We start from the raw sequence: 21,810 nt of genomic DNA, 5'->3' as shown, positions 1-21,810 counted from the left end.
ATATAGAGGGATTTGCAATTTTTTTGTTTGTTTGAGGTTATTTCTAATAACTTACAACGATAATGATACGTTTCCGATCCAATTTCGACTCCTCACAAAAATTAACCTCAACTTAATCGTAACTTTTTTTTATATGCTAAGTAGGCGGACGGGCGAATCAGCCACCTGATGGTAAGTGGTCACCACCGGCCACATACACTGACGCTGTAAAAAATAATAACCATTCCCTACATTACACCAATGCGTGGAAACTAAGATGTTATGTCCTTGTGCCTGTAATTACACTGTCTCACTCGCCCTTCAAACCGGAACACAATACTAAGTACTGCTGTTTGGCGGTAGAATATCTGATCAGTGGGTGGTACCTAACTAGACGGGCTTGCACAAAGACCTACCACCAAGTACTGAGGACTAATTCTAATTATTTTTATCGGTTACAAGACGATACCCATTCACTTTCATCCAACTTAGACCGCACTGCAACTGGATTATTGCGTTTGTAGAATATGTACTCGGTTGAACGACAACGATTAAATTTCGATTTGATTTCGATAAACTGTCAAAGTGCTTGTGGAATTGGAGCCACGTTGATATTTTTGCTATAATTAAGATTTTTTTGTTAAAAAACTTGTATTTATTTCAATTAAATCCAATCTTGCGTCGAAATTTTAAACCAATTAATCTCAACGTCGATATAGCGAAAATTTTCCACAGACAACTATTAACTATTAAAACATAACTATTAAAAAAAAAAAATTTAATAGTTATGTTTAATTCCGTCATTAGTAGATAAGCCAAATTGCAAAGTATTGATTTTTTTTTATATGAACGATACTTATTGTTATTAAAGTAAAGCTAATTATAGTTAAATTATTAATAATAATTTAAACTAAAAATATTACAAAATATCGCAATTTCATTCGTTTTATAGTAAATTGAATGTGAATGAATGTATGTGAATGTTAAATAAAGATACTTATCCGAATATGGCAACTTGGATTTCGTTAAGTTCCATAAACTAATTTATAACTAGTAAAATATATAGACATTTATTTGGTCATAATTTTATTTACAATAAACATAAGTTAGTTAAAAATAAGTAGTTTATAAATAAAAGAAAATTAACTTTTAACTCCACTAGTGTAACGTCACAAATGCTGTAGCCTCAGCCTATAACGACAATCTAAAAAAAAAAAAGTGTAAATAACTACAGAATCGATTAAAAATATCAACCGCTAAATAACTAATTGAAGGAGGTAAGTTTAAAAAAAGAACACCGTTTCACCCCTCTCATTAAAACAACACACAAAGAATCGTGACGCAATAAGAACTTGACAGTGACCATAAACTTGTATTGAGATCAATTTTGCGTAATCCGCAATATAAACTGGTATAAACACACACATATACACGACGATACACGACACGCACACAGCCGGAAACCGGGCGAAATTTTATATATAAACGTAATATAAGGTAGGCAAGCCATTTCATGATCGACAGCATACAATGCAGGTCCGCGATGACATTTGAATGACGTCAAAGCGCGCGAAAACATAAAACTGTCATTATTAGATTTTAATTTAAAAAAAGAACACGCACGTTTGAAAGTGACAATTAAAAGATCCAGTGTCGATAAAAAAAAATTTTAAACGTGGTTTGTGTCGAGTGTTTTTTTATTTAGTGTGATAGTGTTATGTTTTTTTAAAAAAATGAAAGACTTGGTTCAAATTTGGAACAGAGTTACGGGAAGGCAATATGCGTCAGTTAACTCGAATGAGAAGGAATTAAAGGACCTGACGAATAATCGGTTAAATAAAGCTGATATCGATACGTCGGCGTTTGAAATTAATATATCCGAATGTGAAGGATTAAGTAACAAATTTAACGATGATCTGGATTTCAATGAACGTAAAGATGAAATTATAAATCGGTTATTTAAAAGAAGAAGGAGTGGACATAAAGGTCGGCAACCAAAACGTAAGTAATTAGAATTACTTTTTATAGATTTTTTTTTTTAATTTTGGAACATTTTTCTTTTTGTAATTTAAATTTAATTTGAACATAAAATTTATAAATAAGCAATCATCACCATTTAATAAATTTATTATATATTTCTTCAAATATTATTAATTGTGTATTTTGTATAACTATTCTAAAAATTATGCCATCGATTTGGAATATTAGCTTAAAAGATTAATTTATTTAGCGATATAAAAAAAGTCATTAAAATTCCATATTAATCGTTCGATCCATTCATTCGTCTAATAGCAAATAATAATCATGACAAAATCGATTTCAGTGGAACATTTTCATCCGGATATTTAGATTTTTGTAACAAATCAACATGAAGGTTACAGTAGTTATATATTTATGATAGATCAATTAATTTACAGCGTGTTATTTATTTATCGTTATGTAATGTAAATACTATTATTAGACATTGTAATTTTTCCTCTGTTTAATAAGGATACTAGTAGAAATACGTATTTATTTCGTTGTATTATAAATGCGAAAACAACCCTGTCTATCGCCAAACCATTGCACTGAATTTGATGAAATTCACTATGAATCAAGCTTGAACTCCAAGGAAAGACAAAGGATTTTTTATAATTCGACCAATCCCTAAAACGCGAGTAAAGGATATGACCAGATATATATAAAACACTCGTTTCAATCCGCGGCTTCACGCGTGTGACAGTTGTTAAGTACTGAATCTCATTTTCTGTGCCCCTGACAACGTATGTACATAATTTCGTAAAGGATTAGTTTGATAGTTAAGATGTTAAAGCTTAATAATACAATAAATAAACATTTTTTTCAATTATAATATTAGTTATTATTAGCAATCACGTTGTCCTGTCTGTATATGCAGTGCGATTCGTATCTCATCTCACTCGTTCGTTTCGTATCTCACTCGTTAAATGTTGACACGCGACGTACGAGGATACGCCATTTTGATGCGTGTGTCATATAAATTTGATAATTCTTATAATCAATGTCGCATGTGGCATATCACGATCGTGTTCTGCGGTGAGTCGAGTTTCTTTTTACGGAATAACTCAACAGTATAAAATTATTGTCTTTTAAATCAATATCGAAGTCAATCAATATTAATATACAAATATACATATAAGGTACATATTATATATCTAAGCAGTAATTAGATTTTGCTAAACCGTAAACAGTGGCAAATATTTATAATACATATATACTTAAATTCAGATTAATTATATAATGTTAAAAATGTACATAGGTACGACCTTGAACTGTTTTTCATTGATTTTGTTGTGGATTTAAAAAAGGAATATAAATAATCCATAAGGCGATATGTTTATTCATTTTGATACTTTTTTTTTTTAATAACGTCCTGTTTCGCTAAGGCTGATTTATTTAAGTACTCTTTGATTAGACTGTAAACTGGAGAATTCGTTACTTTTTTAAATGGCAAATTTTGGCAACGGGTTTGAATTTTTATATTTTTATTATAATATTAGAGGAAATTATTAAAAACAATATATTTAATTAATTATTTTTGTGAATTCGTCTAGTATTGTTTTCGAATATGAAGATCTGGTCCCGAACGATTTCAGTCACGATGACAAATCAAGGGAGACCATCCAACTACGCAGGACAGTATAGTGCACAAGTGTGTGCAAAGCACAGATGCACTCTAATACCTCACTCTCAAACCAAGGATACAAAGTCAAAAAAAAAAAATATTAATTAAATCATTTAATATAAATCAAGAAGTATGTATAAAGTAATTTACATAAACAAAGTTCTTCAGTTTGAATTTGTAACGAAAAATATTATAAGCGTGGAATTTTCCCATGCTTTTTTATCGTTTACTAATTTTATTTCCTGAAACAAAAAAAATAGACAGACCGTGTCTTGTTCATAATTAGTATGAATTAAGATTGTTGTTAAATTCGGTTTTTTTTTACGAACGAAAATTTTTATGTTAAGTAGAATTAAAATACATCTGAGCCCAAGGTCCTTAGTTGCAAATTGTTGTATTTTAAAGTCATACTTAGTTGTATAACAATCCCGTCGGAAAAGTTGTAAGTATTAGGCCTGCACCAGACTTCCGGTGCTTCTGGATTGAACTTATTCAATATTCACAAACAACGTTGTCACGATATTAGTCTAAATTAGTCCATTTTAAGGACATGAAATTGAAGCTTATCTTCACAAATTAACTGCAAAGAGCAGCTATATATAATCTATTCCAACCATAACAGGAAAAAAAAGAACAAATAAACAACATTTGACAGTAAATCGACGCGATATCATTGGTCGAGAGCTTGGTTATTTTATATTCACTATGGACTTGCGAAAAAATTGAGTTTTAAACGTCGACGAAACTGTTATCGGAATTTTGGAAGTAAAGTGGAAATAAGTAGTTAAGTGTAATAGTGTTGTATTATAAATAAAGATATATTAATAATATCTTAGTATTAATAAACTCTTAGTAGTGCACAATATCGCTGTGATATTAACAAATCGCATTTCATGCGTAAATCTGTGGTTTGTTTATATTTTTTCCTCCTTCCATTGGAATAGGCTACATATGCATGTAATCATACTTCGGACTGGATACAGATAAAATACCTTTATCGCATTCCAGACAATAACCTATCTCTGTGTTAAATTTCATTTGGATCCGCTCAGCCGTTCTCACGTGATTGTCTTACAAACGTCCACCCGAACACTCATAGACCTGTCACCTAGTAAAAGTTTTGGCTTAGTATATTTTTCCGGTAGACAGACACATTTATTTAAGACTTATTAATTATTAATTATATCACGATTTAATATAAAATAGATTCGATAATAAATAAAACAATGGATCAGTAATGATTTTCACGATTAATTTCTAATTAAATATGACCAGGCTAAACTGTTTGTGATGTTGTTTTTGTTTAAATAAAACGTCATTAGAGTTTTCTGGAATAACAACGTCTTAATTGGTTTTTTTTTAATGTACCGCTTTATAATTGTATACTAACACTTTACTGAACTATTCTATAAGTAAATATGTTATTTAAGTTTAATAAAGGAATGAGGACCATGTTGTGAGAAAGGTTTGGAGAATGGATGTGGATGGATATAGAGGTAGGGGACGACCAAAGAAACGATGGATGGATTGTGTGAAAGACGATATGGTTAGAAAGAATGTTACTTGTGAGTTGACGTCCGACAGAGAAGTATGGAAGAAGAAGACATGCTGCGCTGGCCCCAAGTAAAAATTGGGATAAGGGCAGGAGGATGATGATGATGAAGTTTAATAAATCAAGTTATCCTGCTAAATGAAATAAACTATGAAAAAACAGAATACTATCTTTGTACTTGAACACACACATATGCGTTTTTATTTGTTATATCATATACAGATAATATATAAAATTATTTTCCACATTAGCTTGGCTATTTTTTTATACTTGAACATAAAATTTAAACTTAATAATTAGTCTAACAAATGTAGGTATTGATTGGGATGTCACTGTCTCCTAAGATACGGGGTCTCCTAGTTTAACGCCTCATTGATATATATAACATATTTTAAACCCATAAAAACATTGTTATCATTTCTACAAAACCATTGGTTGGAGGTATCTAATACAAGAATTAAACTTGTTTTTTTGTATGTAAATGTTTATTATGAGGATTTAACTAGTTTCGTCTGTCATGTTGTTTAACCTTTTTTTATAATAAAGGTGGGGAGTTAGCAAATGTACCACCACCTGATGGTAAGTGGTTACCACCGTCAATAGCACGATTATATTTTTGAACTGATCCCTAAATACCCAATGAGCTGCCAAATTTTGGAACTAAGTTACGTCCCTCGTAAGACTGGCTCATTCCTTCACACAGAACTAACTATACTAAGTTTTAGGTAGAATTTATGAGGTAGCCTTGACTGGTACAAAGCCACCGAGTAATACCCATAGTGAGCATAAAGATAAATATAAGTACTTCAAGTTACAGCAGATATATTAAACGCACTAGACTATAATTTAGTATGTTGTTGTATGTTATACGTAGCCGTTATAAATATAAAGACGTTAATTAAATTGGAAAATATATCAATACTATTTATTGTATACCAGTGGCTCGCCCGCGGTAAACTCGTTACGAGATAAACGTTTTCATTAACTATCGTTGTGTTAAAAGCATCTTCGCCACTAACACATTATTTAAAGTTATTTTTTTTATTAAAACACAATAAAGAACAACGTATGTCGTACTAGGTTCGCACCTTTTTGATTTTTTTTATCCTTATACAGCTGTTCTCTTGTCGGCTAATAACTTATTTCTTTGTTAAATCGTAACAATTTAGTAAAATGGAATCAAGGATCCTCTTTATTTTTCAGCACATCTTTCTCACGATTTTTTATGTGCAGCTATCTACCTATAAATAATCACTGGGACAAAAATCGCCTTACGCTATTAATATATAAGATTAGACTACTTGGTGGCAGGGCTTTGGCAAGTCCACTGATCATTTCTTCTACCGCCAAAATGAAAGGTGAGTTTAATTGCAGGCACGAGGGATATGACATTTGTTTCCAAGGTTGGTGGTGCATTGGCGATGTAAGGAATTGTTGAAAATCTTACATCGCCAATGTCTACGGGCCGTGTTGGCTCATTTGCCCGTACATATGCAATAAAAGAAACTTCACGGATATTTTGTCACTTTATTCGAGTAGACTTTTACAAGCACTTATGAATCGTCGTATAACAAACTATATTAAGTGAAACTACCACCGGTTCGAAATGTAGATTCTAGTAAGAAGAACCGGCAAGAATTTTGTTTTCTGATTAAGTTTAGTAGTCGTCCCTAACAGGATAACTCAGCTCCGCAGCATACACGGTTAGAAAAGTTATAGACAACTAACTAATCTTGACATTGCTCGAGTAGTTTTCTATGGTATATTATACAAGATTATATTAATCATAAAAAAGCGTGGACTAGTATTTGATAATTTCTTGGCAGGACTTTGAGTTTCTTGCCGGTTCTTCTCGGAAAAATGTACAATCCGAACCGAACCGAAAAAAAAGTTTTTTTTGTTACCTTTTTTCCGACTCCGTTGGAAACCTTCAAAAAAAGAACGTACTCCTTTCTTAAAGGCCGGCAACGCATCTGCAAGCCCCCCGGTGTTGCAGATGTCCATGAGCGGTGTCAGTCACTTTCCATCAGGTGAGCCTCCTCTTCGTTTGCCACCTATAACATAAAAAAAAATTATTATGTAAGTTTCGGAAATAGTAAAACACATCGAATCGCATGTAGATTGATGGGGGGGGGGGTTATGTAAATTAGTCTATATTTTTCTCTATTCATATAAGTAGGGCCTTTGGACTTGGATATCATTATGTAAATGATATCACATTATGGATTCTTATAAAGTGTTATGTCGTCGTATTCGAGTAACAAAACAAGTTATAAATAAAAACATCATTACTATTTTTACATAAGCATTATTTAAGTTATCCTTTAAGCTATAATTAAAGTACATAATTATTCAGATCAAACTTCATTAATCGAACAAATATAAATAGCTCTCATGAGTTCATCAACGAAAACAAAACTAAATTGTTTTCTATCGTCACCAGCGTCAATAGTATTTGCAGTAATTCAGTTAGTGTGGAACTGGCTTAATATACAATTCTAAAATATCTTAATTTTTTTTTTTTTTAATATTTTGTCATATTACTGATTGTGCCAGTAAATGATAATATTTAATTTAATCAACATTTCGTTCGATATTGGCCCTTGAAATAATATTAACATTGGAAACTAAGTGTTATGTCCCTTGTGCCTGTAGTTACACTGCCTCACTCGCCCTTCAAATGAGAACACTATAATATAAGTAGTGCTGTTTATTGGTAGTTTACATGATGAGTGCACGGTACCTACACAGGCCGACAAACACGAAGCCCTACCACCAAGTAAATTTTGCCAAGGATTTGCAATCCTTATTATCAGACCCATTATAGAACCAGCCCACCCCCCAGTGGTATCATAAGCCATAGCAAAATACCTCTTATGTTTATTATATCTCGGGGTACAGGGGTTGTCAAGTGTCATGTATAGATAGTCCTTCCTTGGGGTTCAAGTTTGCCATAACAAATTTTATCAAAATCGGTTCAGTGGTGTGGCCGTGAAATTACGAAACAGACAGAGTTACTTTCGAATTTATAATATAAGCATAGATTCAAAAATGGTAAGCTATTTAAATGTAACCAAACATAAAAGATACATTATGTATTTATTTTTAACATATAAACATTTCGTATCAATGTAAAGAGAAGCCTTATAACAACTTGTCACAGATAAAATATACATACCGACAGATTAAAAATAAAAAACCACAACAACTTTTAAGTTACTAATGCTGAGTTACACTGGCTGACTCACCCTTCAAACCGGAACACAACAAAGACAAATATTGCTGCTTGGCGGCAGAATATCTGATGAGTGGCTGGTACCTACCCAGACGGGTTTGCACAAAGCCATACCAACAAGTAAATCAATATTAATATATATATTATTAGTATTCATTATAAAATACTTAATTACTACTCGTCTAACGGAATCTCGGTATAAATGACGGAATACAACTTTATACAGCCCGTAAAATAATCTGTTTTGAATATAAATTGAAGATAAAAAAAAAAAAACATATCGCCAAGCATAAAAACTGATCATCACAGTATATTCGACAGACGTAGAACATCGAAATGTATGGTTTATTTAAAGTTTTTAGAGGTCGGTCGTCAGGTGTTAGGAAATAAAAAGTGCAACGTCCTTCCTTGGAGTTCAATCTTCATAACAAATTTAATCAAATTCGTTTCAGCGGTTTGTGTGCGAAAGAGCACCATACAGACAGTCACTTCCACATTTATAATAATAGTATAGTTTATTAAAACCTTAACAATATGTATATCATTCAACTTCCATGTTTGTTGTGGAGTTTATCGCGTTTAGACAGACGGATTCTCAGGCTCTTACACGACCAAACCGAATTTTATATTTTTTTTTTTATAAAACAAGTTTGAACTCCAAGGGAGGACAAGATACTTTTTATGCCCAGCTGACGACCAACTCCTAAAATGTGAGCAAACCTGCGGACAGCAACTTATTCTACTTTTGTTTTTATTGTACACGATATTTTTCTCATAATTATGATTTATTATATTGAATATTAAATTTTATAGTTCAGAACATTTAAAATAACCATCTTAAAATAATTTTCATTTTCAACTAATGATCCTAGTATATCTTGTATGAGTGCCTTTAGTTATGATAGGAGAAAGCCGTTACGTACTGACGAGATTGAATGACAGTTATGCCTAGAACATTATCTTCAATATATAAAAAAAATATATTTAAACATCGAATATGAATCATAACTAGATATATCCATATAACATACATTAACAGCCTGTAAATTTCCCACTGCTGGGATAAGGCCTCCTCTCCCTTTTTAGGAGAAGGTTTGGAGGATATTCCACCACGCTGCTCCAATGCGGGTTGGTGGAATACACATGTGGCAGAATTTCGTTGAAAATAGACACATACAGATTTCCTCACGATGTTTTCCTTCACCGCCGAGCACGAGATGAATTATAAACACAAATTAAGCACATGAAAATTCAGTGGTGCATGCCTGGGTTTGAACGCGAAGTCATCGGTTGAGATTCACGCGTACTAACCACTGGGTCGTCTCGGCTCATAACATACAACAGGTTCTATATAATTTTCCATTCAAAAGCCTTAAGTTGTTTTATTTACAAGTCCGGTACATAAATAAGGAATTCACGTGGATATGACATCAATATAAATATATTTAAGCAATAATAGATACCAAATTACATGAATAATATTATGACTCGGTTTAATAACTTATCAATTTGAATATATATTGTTGTATTAAAAGGTGTAATATCTGCCCAAAATGAGCTTGAACAAAGGACGCCGAGATCTTTTATCTATCTTTAGCTGAAACGAAAGATAAACACTAAATACACATTGTCGAGTTCAATCAGTTAAGGTTTACCAGTTAGGTGGTTCAAGTACAGGAGTAAACAGCACTATTAAGCAGATTAAATACAGATACGACGAGAAGTTAAAAGAAAAATAAAACATTACATTAAAACTTAAATTGAAGTATCAGCTTATCAATTTAAAAGTTTTTTTTTTTATGATATCGGTAGGCGGACGAGCAAATGGGCCATCTGATGGTAAATGGTCACCACCGCCCATAAACAATGGCGTTGGAAGAAATATTAACCATTCCTTACATCACCAATGCACCACCAACCTTGGGAAGTTACCCTGGCTCACTCACCCTTCAAACCGGAGCACAACAATACTGAGTACTGCTGTTTGGCGGTAGAATATCTGATGAGTGGGTGGTATCTATCCAGACGGGCTTACACAAAGCCCTACCACCAAGAAGAGACACTTTGAATTTGGATAAGCGATAACGGTTAATATCAAGATCATAGTTATTCCTAGAAAGTGTTTTATATTGTCAATAGAGCCTTGAAAATGCGTTTTGTTTAAGTTTGATTTAAATGAAGGAATATTAAAAAGGTTACATGCGTTTATAAGGAGAATTAACTTGAAGCTTTTTAACTACAAAGTATCATGATTTATTTGAAACATTTTCTTCGTGGTAGGGCTTTGTGCAACCGTCTGTACCCTGTCCACCCACCCATCAGATATTCTACCGCCAAACAACAGTGCTTAGTATTAAGTACTTATATAAAACATCTTAGTTCCCAAGGTGGCGAAATGGCGATGTAAGAAGTGGTTGATATTTCTGACAGCGCTATTGTCTAAGGCGGTGGTGACCACTTATGTTACTCGGGTGGCTCGTGGTGGCTCGTGGTGTTATATAATTTAAAAAAAAACATACTATAAAATTATAATAACAGGATTTAACGCAAGTTTAATTAATTAAATACTTCATAATTGAACTTTGTATTGCCATAAGAATATGTTTTCGTATTTGCATAAGAATTATTTATATTCATGATAGATAAATATTTATAGATCGAAATTATTAATAGCTACACAAGTACCTCCTAAGGCACAAGGGACATAACATCTTAGTTGCCAAGGTTGGTGACGCGAGGAATGGTTAATGTTACTTACGGTGCCTACATATGACCAATCCTACCAATTTTCTTTATAAAAAAGTACTGAATTATAAATTGGATTGCGATTGGTAGCAAGTCTACCAAGCTTGGCACCAGTAAAATTAGAAGTATCAATTAATAATCTTTATTATATACCCTTTGTTTATTTAAGCAAAGAACGCTTCGATGAAAATTCAGTAGCAATATGACATTTGGTAGCGTAGCTCTCACGCACACCAAGACAATAAAATTGGTTCGTTTTTTGTTGTTCTTTAGTGGTGCAACACCATATCTAAACGTATAAAAAATACACGTGCGTCTCGGGACGCCCTACAGATAACTTAAACTAATCTAAGTCGATTTAAATATTTAATATAGAAAATTTAAGTTGCCGCAATCACTAGTTTCATTTGTAAAAATTAACTGGCGCCGTAACGCGTTACGTAACGAAGCGTAGTTCATAAAGTTCATTTGAAAAAATACATTGGGAAAAAGGTCATATTATTCAATACAAGATTATATAGATTTCCTAATTGCTCAGCTTTATTAATGCACTTCAGACAATCTATTAATATTTATTTTGATATAATACAACCTTATTCGACTTGACATTTATATATACGGTAAATCTTAGGTTTTACTGGAAAATATTAAGATTTACCGTAGTTCGAGCTTTTACAGTAACATATACATAGATTTACTTTAAAAGTTCCGATAGCAACTTCGTCGAAATTAAACCAAGTTTTTTTGCTGAAATAACTGAAACAAAAACAATGATATCGTAGCAATTCAATGTCAAACTTGTTTACTTTGATTTACTTCCAATTTCTAATTGAACTAGACAAATAATTTAGTGTACATTTATACTAATATCATCAAACCAAAAGTAACTGTCCGTCTGTCTGTTTTTTCGAATCACTGACCCGAATTTGATGAAATTTGTTATAAAGCAAGATTGAACCCCACGAGCACAGGACGACCTGTTTAAACCTGACGTCCAATCGCTAAAACAAAGCCGCGGTCGGCAACTAGTATATTATAAAAATGTATAATTTATCTGTTTGAGAGTGAGGCGTAAACACTGTTTTACTATGTGTTAAATGTATAATTTTATTTAACATATTAAAATAAGATTCGGTTGACCTGTCAGAGGGCAGCACTTACAAGAATGTAACTTTATATTATCTGTATTTTCTTATGTTGTATCTGTGTCTCTGGTTGATTATTACTGTAAAAAATAAAGAGCTACATTGTGCAATAGAATATCTCAATTTCAATATACTTCGAATGAGATATAAAAGGCCATATTAAACACATGTATTTTTCGTGGTGTATGTTTTTATAACTGCGAAGATATATACGTTGATTGATTCCCTACACAAATTTCTACTTTTCACACCTTTAAGGGATGATTTTCGTGATAAAAACTCACCTATACCCTTCTACGTAACTTAAACCATTCCATTTTTATATACAAAACCTTCTCCGAAACTCGTTGCAACTTCTGGTATAAGTTTAATGTATTTTGGTTTAGTAGTTTTTCATTTAACCTTTATATAAGGAAATGATTATTTACTAGTGTATGCTTAAGTGTGTTATCTCAGATTATAAAGGTAAAGATGGAACGAATGCAATATCGGGAATTTGTATTCACTTTTGTTGCGTCACTATAACGTTCCGTGCACTCCATCTGTCATTTCTATAGTAATTATTTTTTTTTTTTTTTTTACATTATCAGCCTGTAAATTTCCCACTGTTGGGCTAAGGTTTCCTTTCCCTTTGAGGAGAAGGTTTGGAACATACTCCACGACGCTGCTCCAATGCGGGTTGATGGAATACATATGTGGCAGAATTTCGTTGAAATTAGACACATGCTTTCCTCACGATGTTTTCCTTCACCGCCGAGCACGAGATGAATTATAAACAATTAAGCACATGAAAATTCTGTGGTGCTTGGCTTGGTTTGAACTCGCAATCATCGGTTAAGATGTACGCGTTCTAACCATTGCACCATCTCAGCTTTTTATATGATTAACTATAACTGATATAAATCAACAGAATTGACCCTCAGTTATGATGAGTTTTATTTTAACGTGTCATAACTTTAATATGTTTGTAGAATTACCCCATTATGGTGGAATAGCCTCGAAGCCTTCTAAAGAGGAGAGCAGTATTCCATTCAAATCAATTTCTATCTAACTTCCAGATAAATATCTACTCGTGGCGTATATTGAATATTTAAAAACATGCAAGAATTTTATAATTATTCATTGTTAACAGACACAGATAAATTGATTCGCACAGAAAAAATAATAATACCAATGTACGTTCACGATGTTGCCTATGCCTTTAAATAAAAAAAAAAAAAAAATAGTGGACCCGGTAAGAATTTACCTTTTGCTATGTTACATTTAAATTAATATTGAACGTATAAATAAAGTAATCAAATTTACTAATTTTTTTTTAATGTTACCAGTTTTCCCGTTTTCTACCGCATTTAAGGGGTGTCAGGTTAGGTATTAGGTATATTTATGTATCTCTGAAAACGTGTGTACAATCATGATCATCGATTCACTTACGATGACGTAAAAGCGTGACAAGCCGACTTTCCAATTTTAAATATCAGAATTAAAAACTCAATCAGTACATTAGATCTTTTTAATGATTGGTCTGTGGTAAAACTAGCACGCAATACATACATACACTCATACACACATCAATAGTGTCGTGTTATACACTTATCCTGATAGGTTTCGTCCACGGCGATCAAAATCAAAATCAAAATATACTTTATTCAAGTAGGCTTTTACAAGCACTTTTGAATCGTCATTTAACAAACTATTTAAAGTAAAGCTACCACCGGTTCGTAATGTAGATTCTACCGAGAAGAACCGGCAAGAAACTCAGTAGTTACTCTTTTTCAACATCTAAAACTACAGTCATGTTAGTTGAATACAATTATATATGTATGTTATGTCTCCTGCCTGGAAGTCAACGAGCATTAACTCCACGCTTTTTTATCATCTATATAATCTTGTATCGAATAATATGCCTTCTTTATCAATGTATTTATTACAAATGATTTGAATTTATGAAACGGTAAAGTTAAGTTAAGTATAATATAAGTATGTGCGCGAACAGAGGTACATTCTATATGCCCTCACTCTCATAACAAAGACATTTAAGATAAAACAAGATGTAGGTAGGTATACCCGTACAAGTCGTTTGCATAAACAAAGTATTTCGACTTGAATTTGAGAGCAACATATTTACGTGTTTTCCGGCAGGAGAGTTTTTTAATATACTTGGTCGTAGGGCTTTATGCTAGCCCGTCTAGGTAGGTAACACCCACTCGTCAGATATTCTACCGCTAAACAGCAATAATCAGTATTGTTGTGTTTCGGTTTGAAGGGTGAGCGAGCCAGTGTAACTACAGGCACGAGGGATAACATCTTAGTTCCCAAGGTTGGTGGCGCATTGGCGATGTAAGGAATGGTTAATATTTATTACAGCGCCATTGTCTATGGGCGGTGGTGACCACTTAACATCAGATGGCCTATTTGTCCGACTACCTATATCATAAAAAAAACTATACTCATTACCAACATCCAAAATCCATTAATGAGTTTTTAGTGATACAACGAACTTCTGAATTTTGTCCTTATACCGAAAATAAAATTTGTGACAGACACGCACTTCGAACATATTTGTATATACTCGATTAATGCAAACGACAGTTTAATTATTCAAATACCTAATGAACTGAATTGAGTGTCGTTACGTGATAATTTAGCATAATATTAATCACTCCCCGGACGAACTTTGAGAAATTAACAATTGAAATAAATGTCACGTTCTTTAACGTGTAAGAGGATTTCTGAACGATGTTTTTTTTTTTTATAATAACAATCATTAGGTTTCTAAACGAATATTTACTGGAAGACAATATTTTAAATATAACTCGCCAGACGAGTTGCTTTGCTTTTGTTTTATTTTTTTATTATTTTATAACTGAGTTTATTTTTCAATGTATCTGCTTCGATTATAACATTTTTTTTTATTTAAGTTTATACCATCCACAGTTGCCAATAAATTTTATAAATTTGGGTGTTTAAAAGTTTTATTTTATAACTGAACATCAACAGATCTTCGCTGGACTTCGAGCTAGTCGTCTTCTTGGATGACGTGGCCTACACTGACTTTAAATACATAATATATATATATATATGTATATGTACACTTCCAACTTCAGAGTCCAGAAGAAAACCCTTGTAGTTACACACCTGAACTGATTACTATTAGTAATAACTAATAAGCGGAAAGAGGTGAATTACTCTTCCCAAAGTAATAACTTAGGGAATAGGAATTCACCTCTTTCCGTTTACTTGGACACTTGTCCCGCATTTAGCTGGTCTCCCTTGAAGTTGGGCACCATTGGCACAATCAGTCAGGAAGATATTATTACATAAAACAATGCACATACAAAACTTATATCATTGTTTATTGCCAAACTGTGTGAGATATAAATATATTGCGTATAAAAAAAAATGATATTAAATCAGCATAAAAACTCACGTCTTAAAACCTTTTTAGCTAAGTGTGCTGAATAATTATTTACATTATATATATATATATAAAAAAAAATACACACAATTTATACGAATACAAAACGTGTTTGAATAAAAGGACGTTTACGTAAACGTGACTTTGTAATCTACATAACCCGAAATTCAACGCGAAACTTGATGTTCGAAGATTTGAAATTAAAACTATTTTCGTACGATATTATCTTATTCGTAACATAACGGGTTTTTTTTTATTTTACTACTCAAATTCATTGACGTTTCTGGCGTTGTTTTAGAGATTAACTCATTGTTTCAATTTAAACACTTTACATATTGCAAAGTGTAGTTTAAATACTAATATTTAATCCGTTATCGAAACGAATTAAGCTATTAAAATAATATTTTACGTGATCAATCCTTACATTATCAGAATTATTAATATTGAGTCCTTAAATATATACAAATATGAATTATAAATACTAGTTACTGTATAAATCTTCCGCGTCTTTTAACCGCGTGGAATGGTGGCAAGAATGCTAGCAGCATTTCCCCGTTGAATCTCAATTCCGATCCTCTGGGCTAAAAACGAACCAGCACTCCTGTCACGAGTGGAGGCAATAAGAAGAGGCGTTACACTTTTAATTAAGCCTTTTGTACTACTACTCCAAAGGCCAAGAGTTTCGACAGCAATTGGGACAAAAAAAAAATTGACATAAGACACGAATATTTGGATCGTTAATCCTTCCTAATAAAATAAAATAATAAAAGCTAAAGTTTATATGTATGTATGTTTGTTACTCTTTCACACAAAAAACTACTGAATAGATTTTAATGAAACTTTACTATAATATAGCTTACACATCAGAATAGCACATATGCTATAATTTCTAAAGATATTTTGTGAATAATACCAACCCCTAAAACTTGATCAAAGTCACGGGCGAACACGTGTTGAAAATACATACAAAATAACAGATTATACGAATAAAAACAACACATAACATTTGCAGCTGTAATTTTCCCACTGCTGGACTAAGGCCTCCTCTCCCTTTGATGCGAAGGTTTGAAGCATATTCCACCACGCTGCTCCAATGCGAGTTTGTTGAATACACATGTGGCAGAATTTCATTGAAATTAGACACATGCAGGTATCCTCACGATGTTTTCCTTCACCGCCGAGCACGAGATGAATTATAAACACAAATTAAGCACATGAAAAATCAGTGTTGCTTGGGTTTGTACTCTAAATCATTGGTTAAGATGCACGCGTTCTAACCACTGGGCCATCTCGGCTCTCGTTATACGATCATACGAGTCGATTTAGTCGTATTGAAATTGTTATCATTGTAATTAATAAACTTCGCTTTTGTTTACGTTGAATCGTAATTAACCTAGATACGATATCTTTTGTCAATTAGTTATTAAGTACGTTTTATGACGTCACGAATTTTCTGATACGAATTTCCAAAATATACCAAACCACCAATTATAAGAGGACGAAAGCAAAATAAACAACATTTGACGCGATGTCATTGGTCGATATCTTGAAGCCGAGATGGCGAGATGGCCCAGTGGTTAGAACGCGTGCATCTTAACCGATGATTTCGGGTTCAAACTCAGGCAAGCAACACTGAATTTTCATGCGCTTAATTTGTGTTTATAATTCATCTCGTGCTCGGCGGTGAAGGAAAACATCGTGAGGAAACCTGCGTGTGCCTAATTTCAACAAAATTCTGCCACATGTGTATTACACCAACCCGCATTGGAGCACTAGTGAAATATTCCCCAAACCTTCTCAAAGGGAGAGGAGGCCTTAGCCCAGCAATGGTAAATTGACAGGCTGTTGATATTAAAACAAAAAAGTTGAATCTATGATATTCAGTATGGATTTGCGAAAAAATTACGTTTTGAACGCCGATGAAGCTATAATCGAAACTCTGGAAGTAAAATCGAATTGTATAGAAGTAGTTAAGTGTTGTATTATAAATATATATATATATACATATTAATCAAGAACTGTTAGTAGGTCACAATACAGCTGGGCTATTAACAAATGGCACGGAATACAATAAATCTAAAATTTGTTTATCTTCATTCCTTCTTCTAAAAATGTGGACGTTTTCTCAAATTATAAAAGCGCTCGGAATACCTGGTGGTAGAGCTTCGTGTAAGCCCGTAGGGTACCACCCATTCATCAGATATTCTAACGCTAAACAACAGTACTCAGTATTGTTGTGTTCCGGTTTGAAGGTTGAGTGGACTTGTGTAACTACAGGCACAAGGGACGTAACATCTTAGTTCCCAAGGTCGGTGTCGCATTGACAATGTAAGGAATGGTTAATATTTATTACATCATTGTCCATGGGTGGTGGTGACCACTTACCATCTGGCGAAAAAATGGCGAAATTTTAATGTTACCACGGCACGTTCTTCTGAGCCTGTACGTTACAATTAAATATCAATAATATCTTTGGTGAAACTTCTAGATATTTATGTAAACTATAATTATTTTGTTTATGTAAACATCGTATAGTAAATGGGACATAACGGCGCTTCGATCGCGGTTACACTTCTCACCGAACTGGGCAATGATTAATTATTGAGAAAATATAGAAGCGAAATATTTATAGCTCGACCTGATGATCTTAATCGATTAATTAAATAGCGGTAATACTAACATAATTGGAAAATCGAAACTTTGAAAAGGATTCGTTGAGGATAAAAATAGAGCAGAGAATACTTAAATATTTCCAACGCAATAAACTTTGATAATAAGTTTAGGCTATGTCACGAATTAGTTAACTTTGTCTTCGTAGGTCCTTTTAAGTCCGTCTGTATAGGTACGCCTCACATATTCTCTCCCAAATTTTTATTTTATTTTTTTTTTATTTGGGAAACATACAGTAAACAACACATACACTATATAACAATGAACCCGTGCACAAACCAATCAAGTTTCCACTAAAAACTAATTCATGTATAGCAGTAAACAAGCAATTCAGTGAATTATAAATATTAATTATCTAAATTCAAAAAGATGAAACACTAAAATGAAAAAAAACAAACAGGACAAATATATAAAACAATGACTAAATTGACAAATGCATACTAACTTTCTCTTAAAATGTATCAAATATATATATATAACTTTTCTGTATGTATGTCATTGAACTCCTAAACGACTCGACCAATTTTGATGATAACAATACAATATAGCGCAGATAATCTAAGATTTAATTATAATATAGAATTATATATAAATATATATAAATAAAGGAATAAAATGTATATGAGTTTGTATTGCGTACCTTCTGTTATATTATAGCGACCTAGAGTTTGAACTTGGGACCTTGAAATTTGAAGCCTTAACAGCTAGCCACTAGACCAGTGATTCCCAAAGTGGTCCAGGTGGATCCCCAGGGGATATTTCTTAAATACATACATAATCTATACTAACTACTATAAAGAGGTAACATATGTTTGTTTGTATATACGGAAAAATTTACGTAACTAATGATCGAATTAATTTTTTTTACTGTTAGAAAGTTACATTATTCCTGATTGCTATAGGATATTATAATTTTAAAAATAATATAAATGTCATTAATAATATATTGCACTCGTGCGAAGACGGGGCGAGTCGCTAGTTTCATGATAAATATGAAGAGACGTTAAACCTTTAATCGGCTTGGCTCAGCTCTTTGTATTTGCTAATAAAAATAAAACAATTCAATTTAAAAAACGAACGAAACGTACCAGTCGAAAAGATCAGTAATTACTATTAAATCTTAACTGCAGATTACTGCGTAGATAACCGCCATTAAAAGCACAAACCGATGCCTAACTAACCAGAGTATTTATGTTCAGTAAAAAAAAAATTTGCAGATTAAATTAATTCATACATGAACAATGTTTGATTGGAAACAGGTTTAAAGTTTTTGGGCATAGAGAGTTGATAGAAAATTTATTTATTTATCGCAAAATCTGACAGTTCAAAGTTGACCCAAAAACACATCCGCGTCTATTAAAAGCTGAAAAAAATATATCACGATTAATCGTATTTTTTGTATGTCTGTCTGATACACGGATCTTATTTAACTAATGGATTTATCTTAGTAAATATTATTTTATCTGTGGTGCTTTACGCGTGGCTTGAATAGGCTCAGTAAGAGATATTAAACATTCCTTATAATTATTATTAAATTAATTAAAGCTATCAACCATTGATTGAAGAGTAACTATTAAGTTTCTTGCCGGTTCTTTTCGGTGGAATCTACTTTTAAAACCGGTGGTATGTTTACATTTAATTCAAGTGTAACATGATGATTCAAAAGTGATTTTATGAGCGTACTTGAATAAAAAATATTTTGATTTAAATATCTGACGACCTCCGCGGTCGGGTAGTGTGTACCCCAGTTATCATGGGTACGCCACTCCGAGGTCCCGGGTTCTATTCCCGGCCGAGTCGATGTAGAAAAAGTTTAGTTTTCTATGTTGTCTTGGGTCTGGGTGTTTGTGGTACCGTCGTTACTTCTGATTTTCCATAACACAAGTGTTTTAGCTACTTACATTGGGATCAGAGTAATGTATGTGATGTTGTCCAATATTTATTTATTTATTTATTAATCCCAATGAGAACGTTGGAAGCTAATATGTGCTATCCCTTGTGCCTGTAGTTACACTGGCTCATAACAAATTTTTATACCGTTGCTTTGATTAGAAGTTAAGCTTTTAATTTTTTTGTTTAAAAAAACTCTTTTCTTTTAAAAATATATGTATATATATATCCATACAGGATATAGGTATAAAATGAAACGTATGCTATGTATTATATTTGAGGAACAAAGTAACTATGGAGTTATATCCGGTTCATATTCAAGTTACGATTTTTAAGATAGATTTTAGAACTTTAACAGCAAGCAGGATATTTGGCCAGATATTTATATATATATTTTGACTTAAACCTCACTTACTTGTAGTAGTAGAGCTTTGTGCTCGTCTGAGTAAGTACAATCCACTCATCAGATATTCTATCGCTAAATCTAGTATTCCTAGATGTCATCAAGGGATCTAACATCTTAGGTCATGGTGGCGTGGCATAGGTGGTGTAACCACTTACCATCACGTGGCGCATTTATCCGCTTACCAAATAATATCAGGAAAAAATACCCGATTATAAAACAAAAGACAGAAGATGGCGGAACATTATAGTTAAGCAATAGAAGCGAATAACTGTGATGGTTTTTATATTTAAAAAACGGAACCCTAAATTCTCTAACCGTTCAATTAAAGATAATATACTCGATTTTGTACGGTCATCGTGCTCAAAAATTACAAAAAAAAAAATCACAACTTGAATATTTTTTTTGCATTTCATCAAGTTGAAACTGTTCTCGACGTCAGGAACTGTTTCTTTTTGTAGAACTTTTTTTTAAGCTGTATGTCACTACATGTTATAAAACAAAATCTAATCGATGCGATCTTCTGTGTTTAAACGCGATAAATTCAACAACTTTTTTGTAAATTGGATGAAATCTGACGATAATTGTCGAGCATATCGGTGTTACCACAGAACTGCGAGGCATCGAAAAGATATGCACCCGTGGTTGACATACTGAAAACACGTACGAAACAAATTGCTTCCAAGTTTCTGGTACACACCGCTAAGGTCTGGAATACTCTCCTGGCCTTCCATATTCTCCATCTACAATATACCTACCTTAGGCTGTATCATCACTTTCCATCCGGTGTGTTAAGAGTCAAGCGCTAGCTTATATATTAAAAAAAAAACATACCCACTGACATCTTTCCTGGTGTGCGCTGCGTAGGCAGTTAAATATAAAAATAATCAGAATTAAAACTTATATCGCAATACCTTGCGACTTATAAAAAAAAAAACTCAATCATCGAATTTGGCGCCTTAAGGGACAATGACCTTATTCGCGTAAAATTATAGTGACGCCTTTGTACAACCATTAACAAAGTGTTTTTTTTTTTCATGTTAATCTTGTATTAATAATATCTCTCGAAGATTGTATAGTATTAATGATTCGAAGTGATTTTTTGCTCGGCGTATGCTATGATTATTATTTTT

General features: G+C 32.7%; 1 protein-coding gene across 2 annotated transcripts in view; it reads left to right on the top strand.

The window, feature by feature from the left end:
• The window catches only part of LOC113391714 (lysosome membrane protein 2-like), an 84,138-nt gene that overhangs the window by 28,286 nt on the left and 34,042 nt on the right, over positions 1-21,810 (top strand). The window contains exon 1 of one of the 2 annotated variants that reach the window (XM_026627771.2): positions 1,501-1,980. The exons of the other annotated variant lie outside the window; for it this stretch is intronic. Within the exon in view, the coding sequence (XP_026483556.1) occupies positions 1,713-1,980 (268 nt within the window). The 5' untranslated portion in view covers positions 1,501-1,712. Of the gene's footprint in view, positions 1-1,500; positions 1,981-21,810 lie in introns of those variants that run through there. 2 annotated transcript variants of the gene reach the window in all.

The sequence above is a fragment of the Vanessa tameamea genome, chromosome 30 (genome assembly GCF_037043105.1).
Source record: "Vanessa tameamea isolate UH-Manoa-2023 chromosome 30, ilVanTame1 primary haplotype, whole genome shotgun sequence".
Lineage (NCBI taxonomy): Eukaryota > Metazoa > Arthropoda > Insecta > Lepidoptera > Nymphalidae > Vanessa > Vanessa tameamea.
Note: the sequence above shows the minus strand (reverse complement) of the source record. Positions and strands in the feature narration are given on the sequence as shown.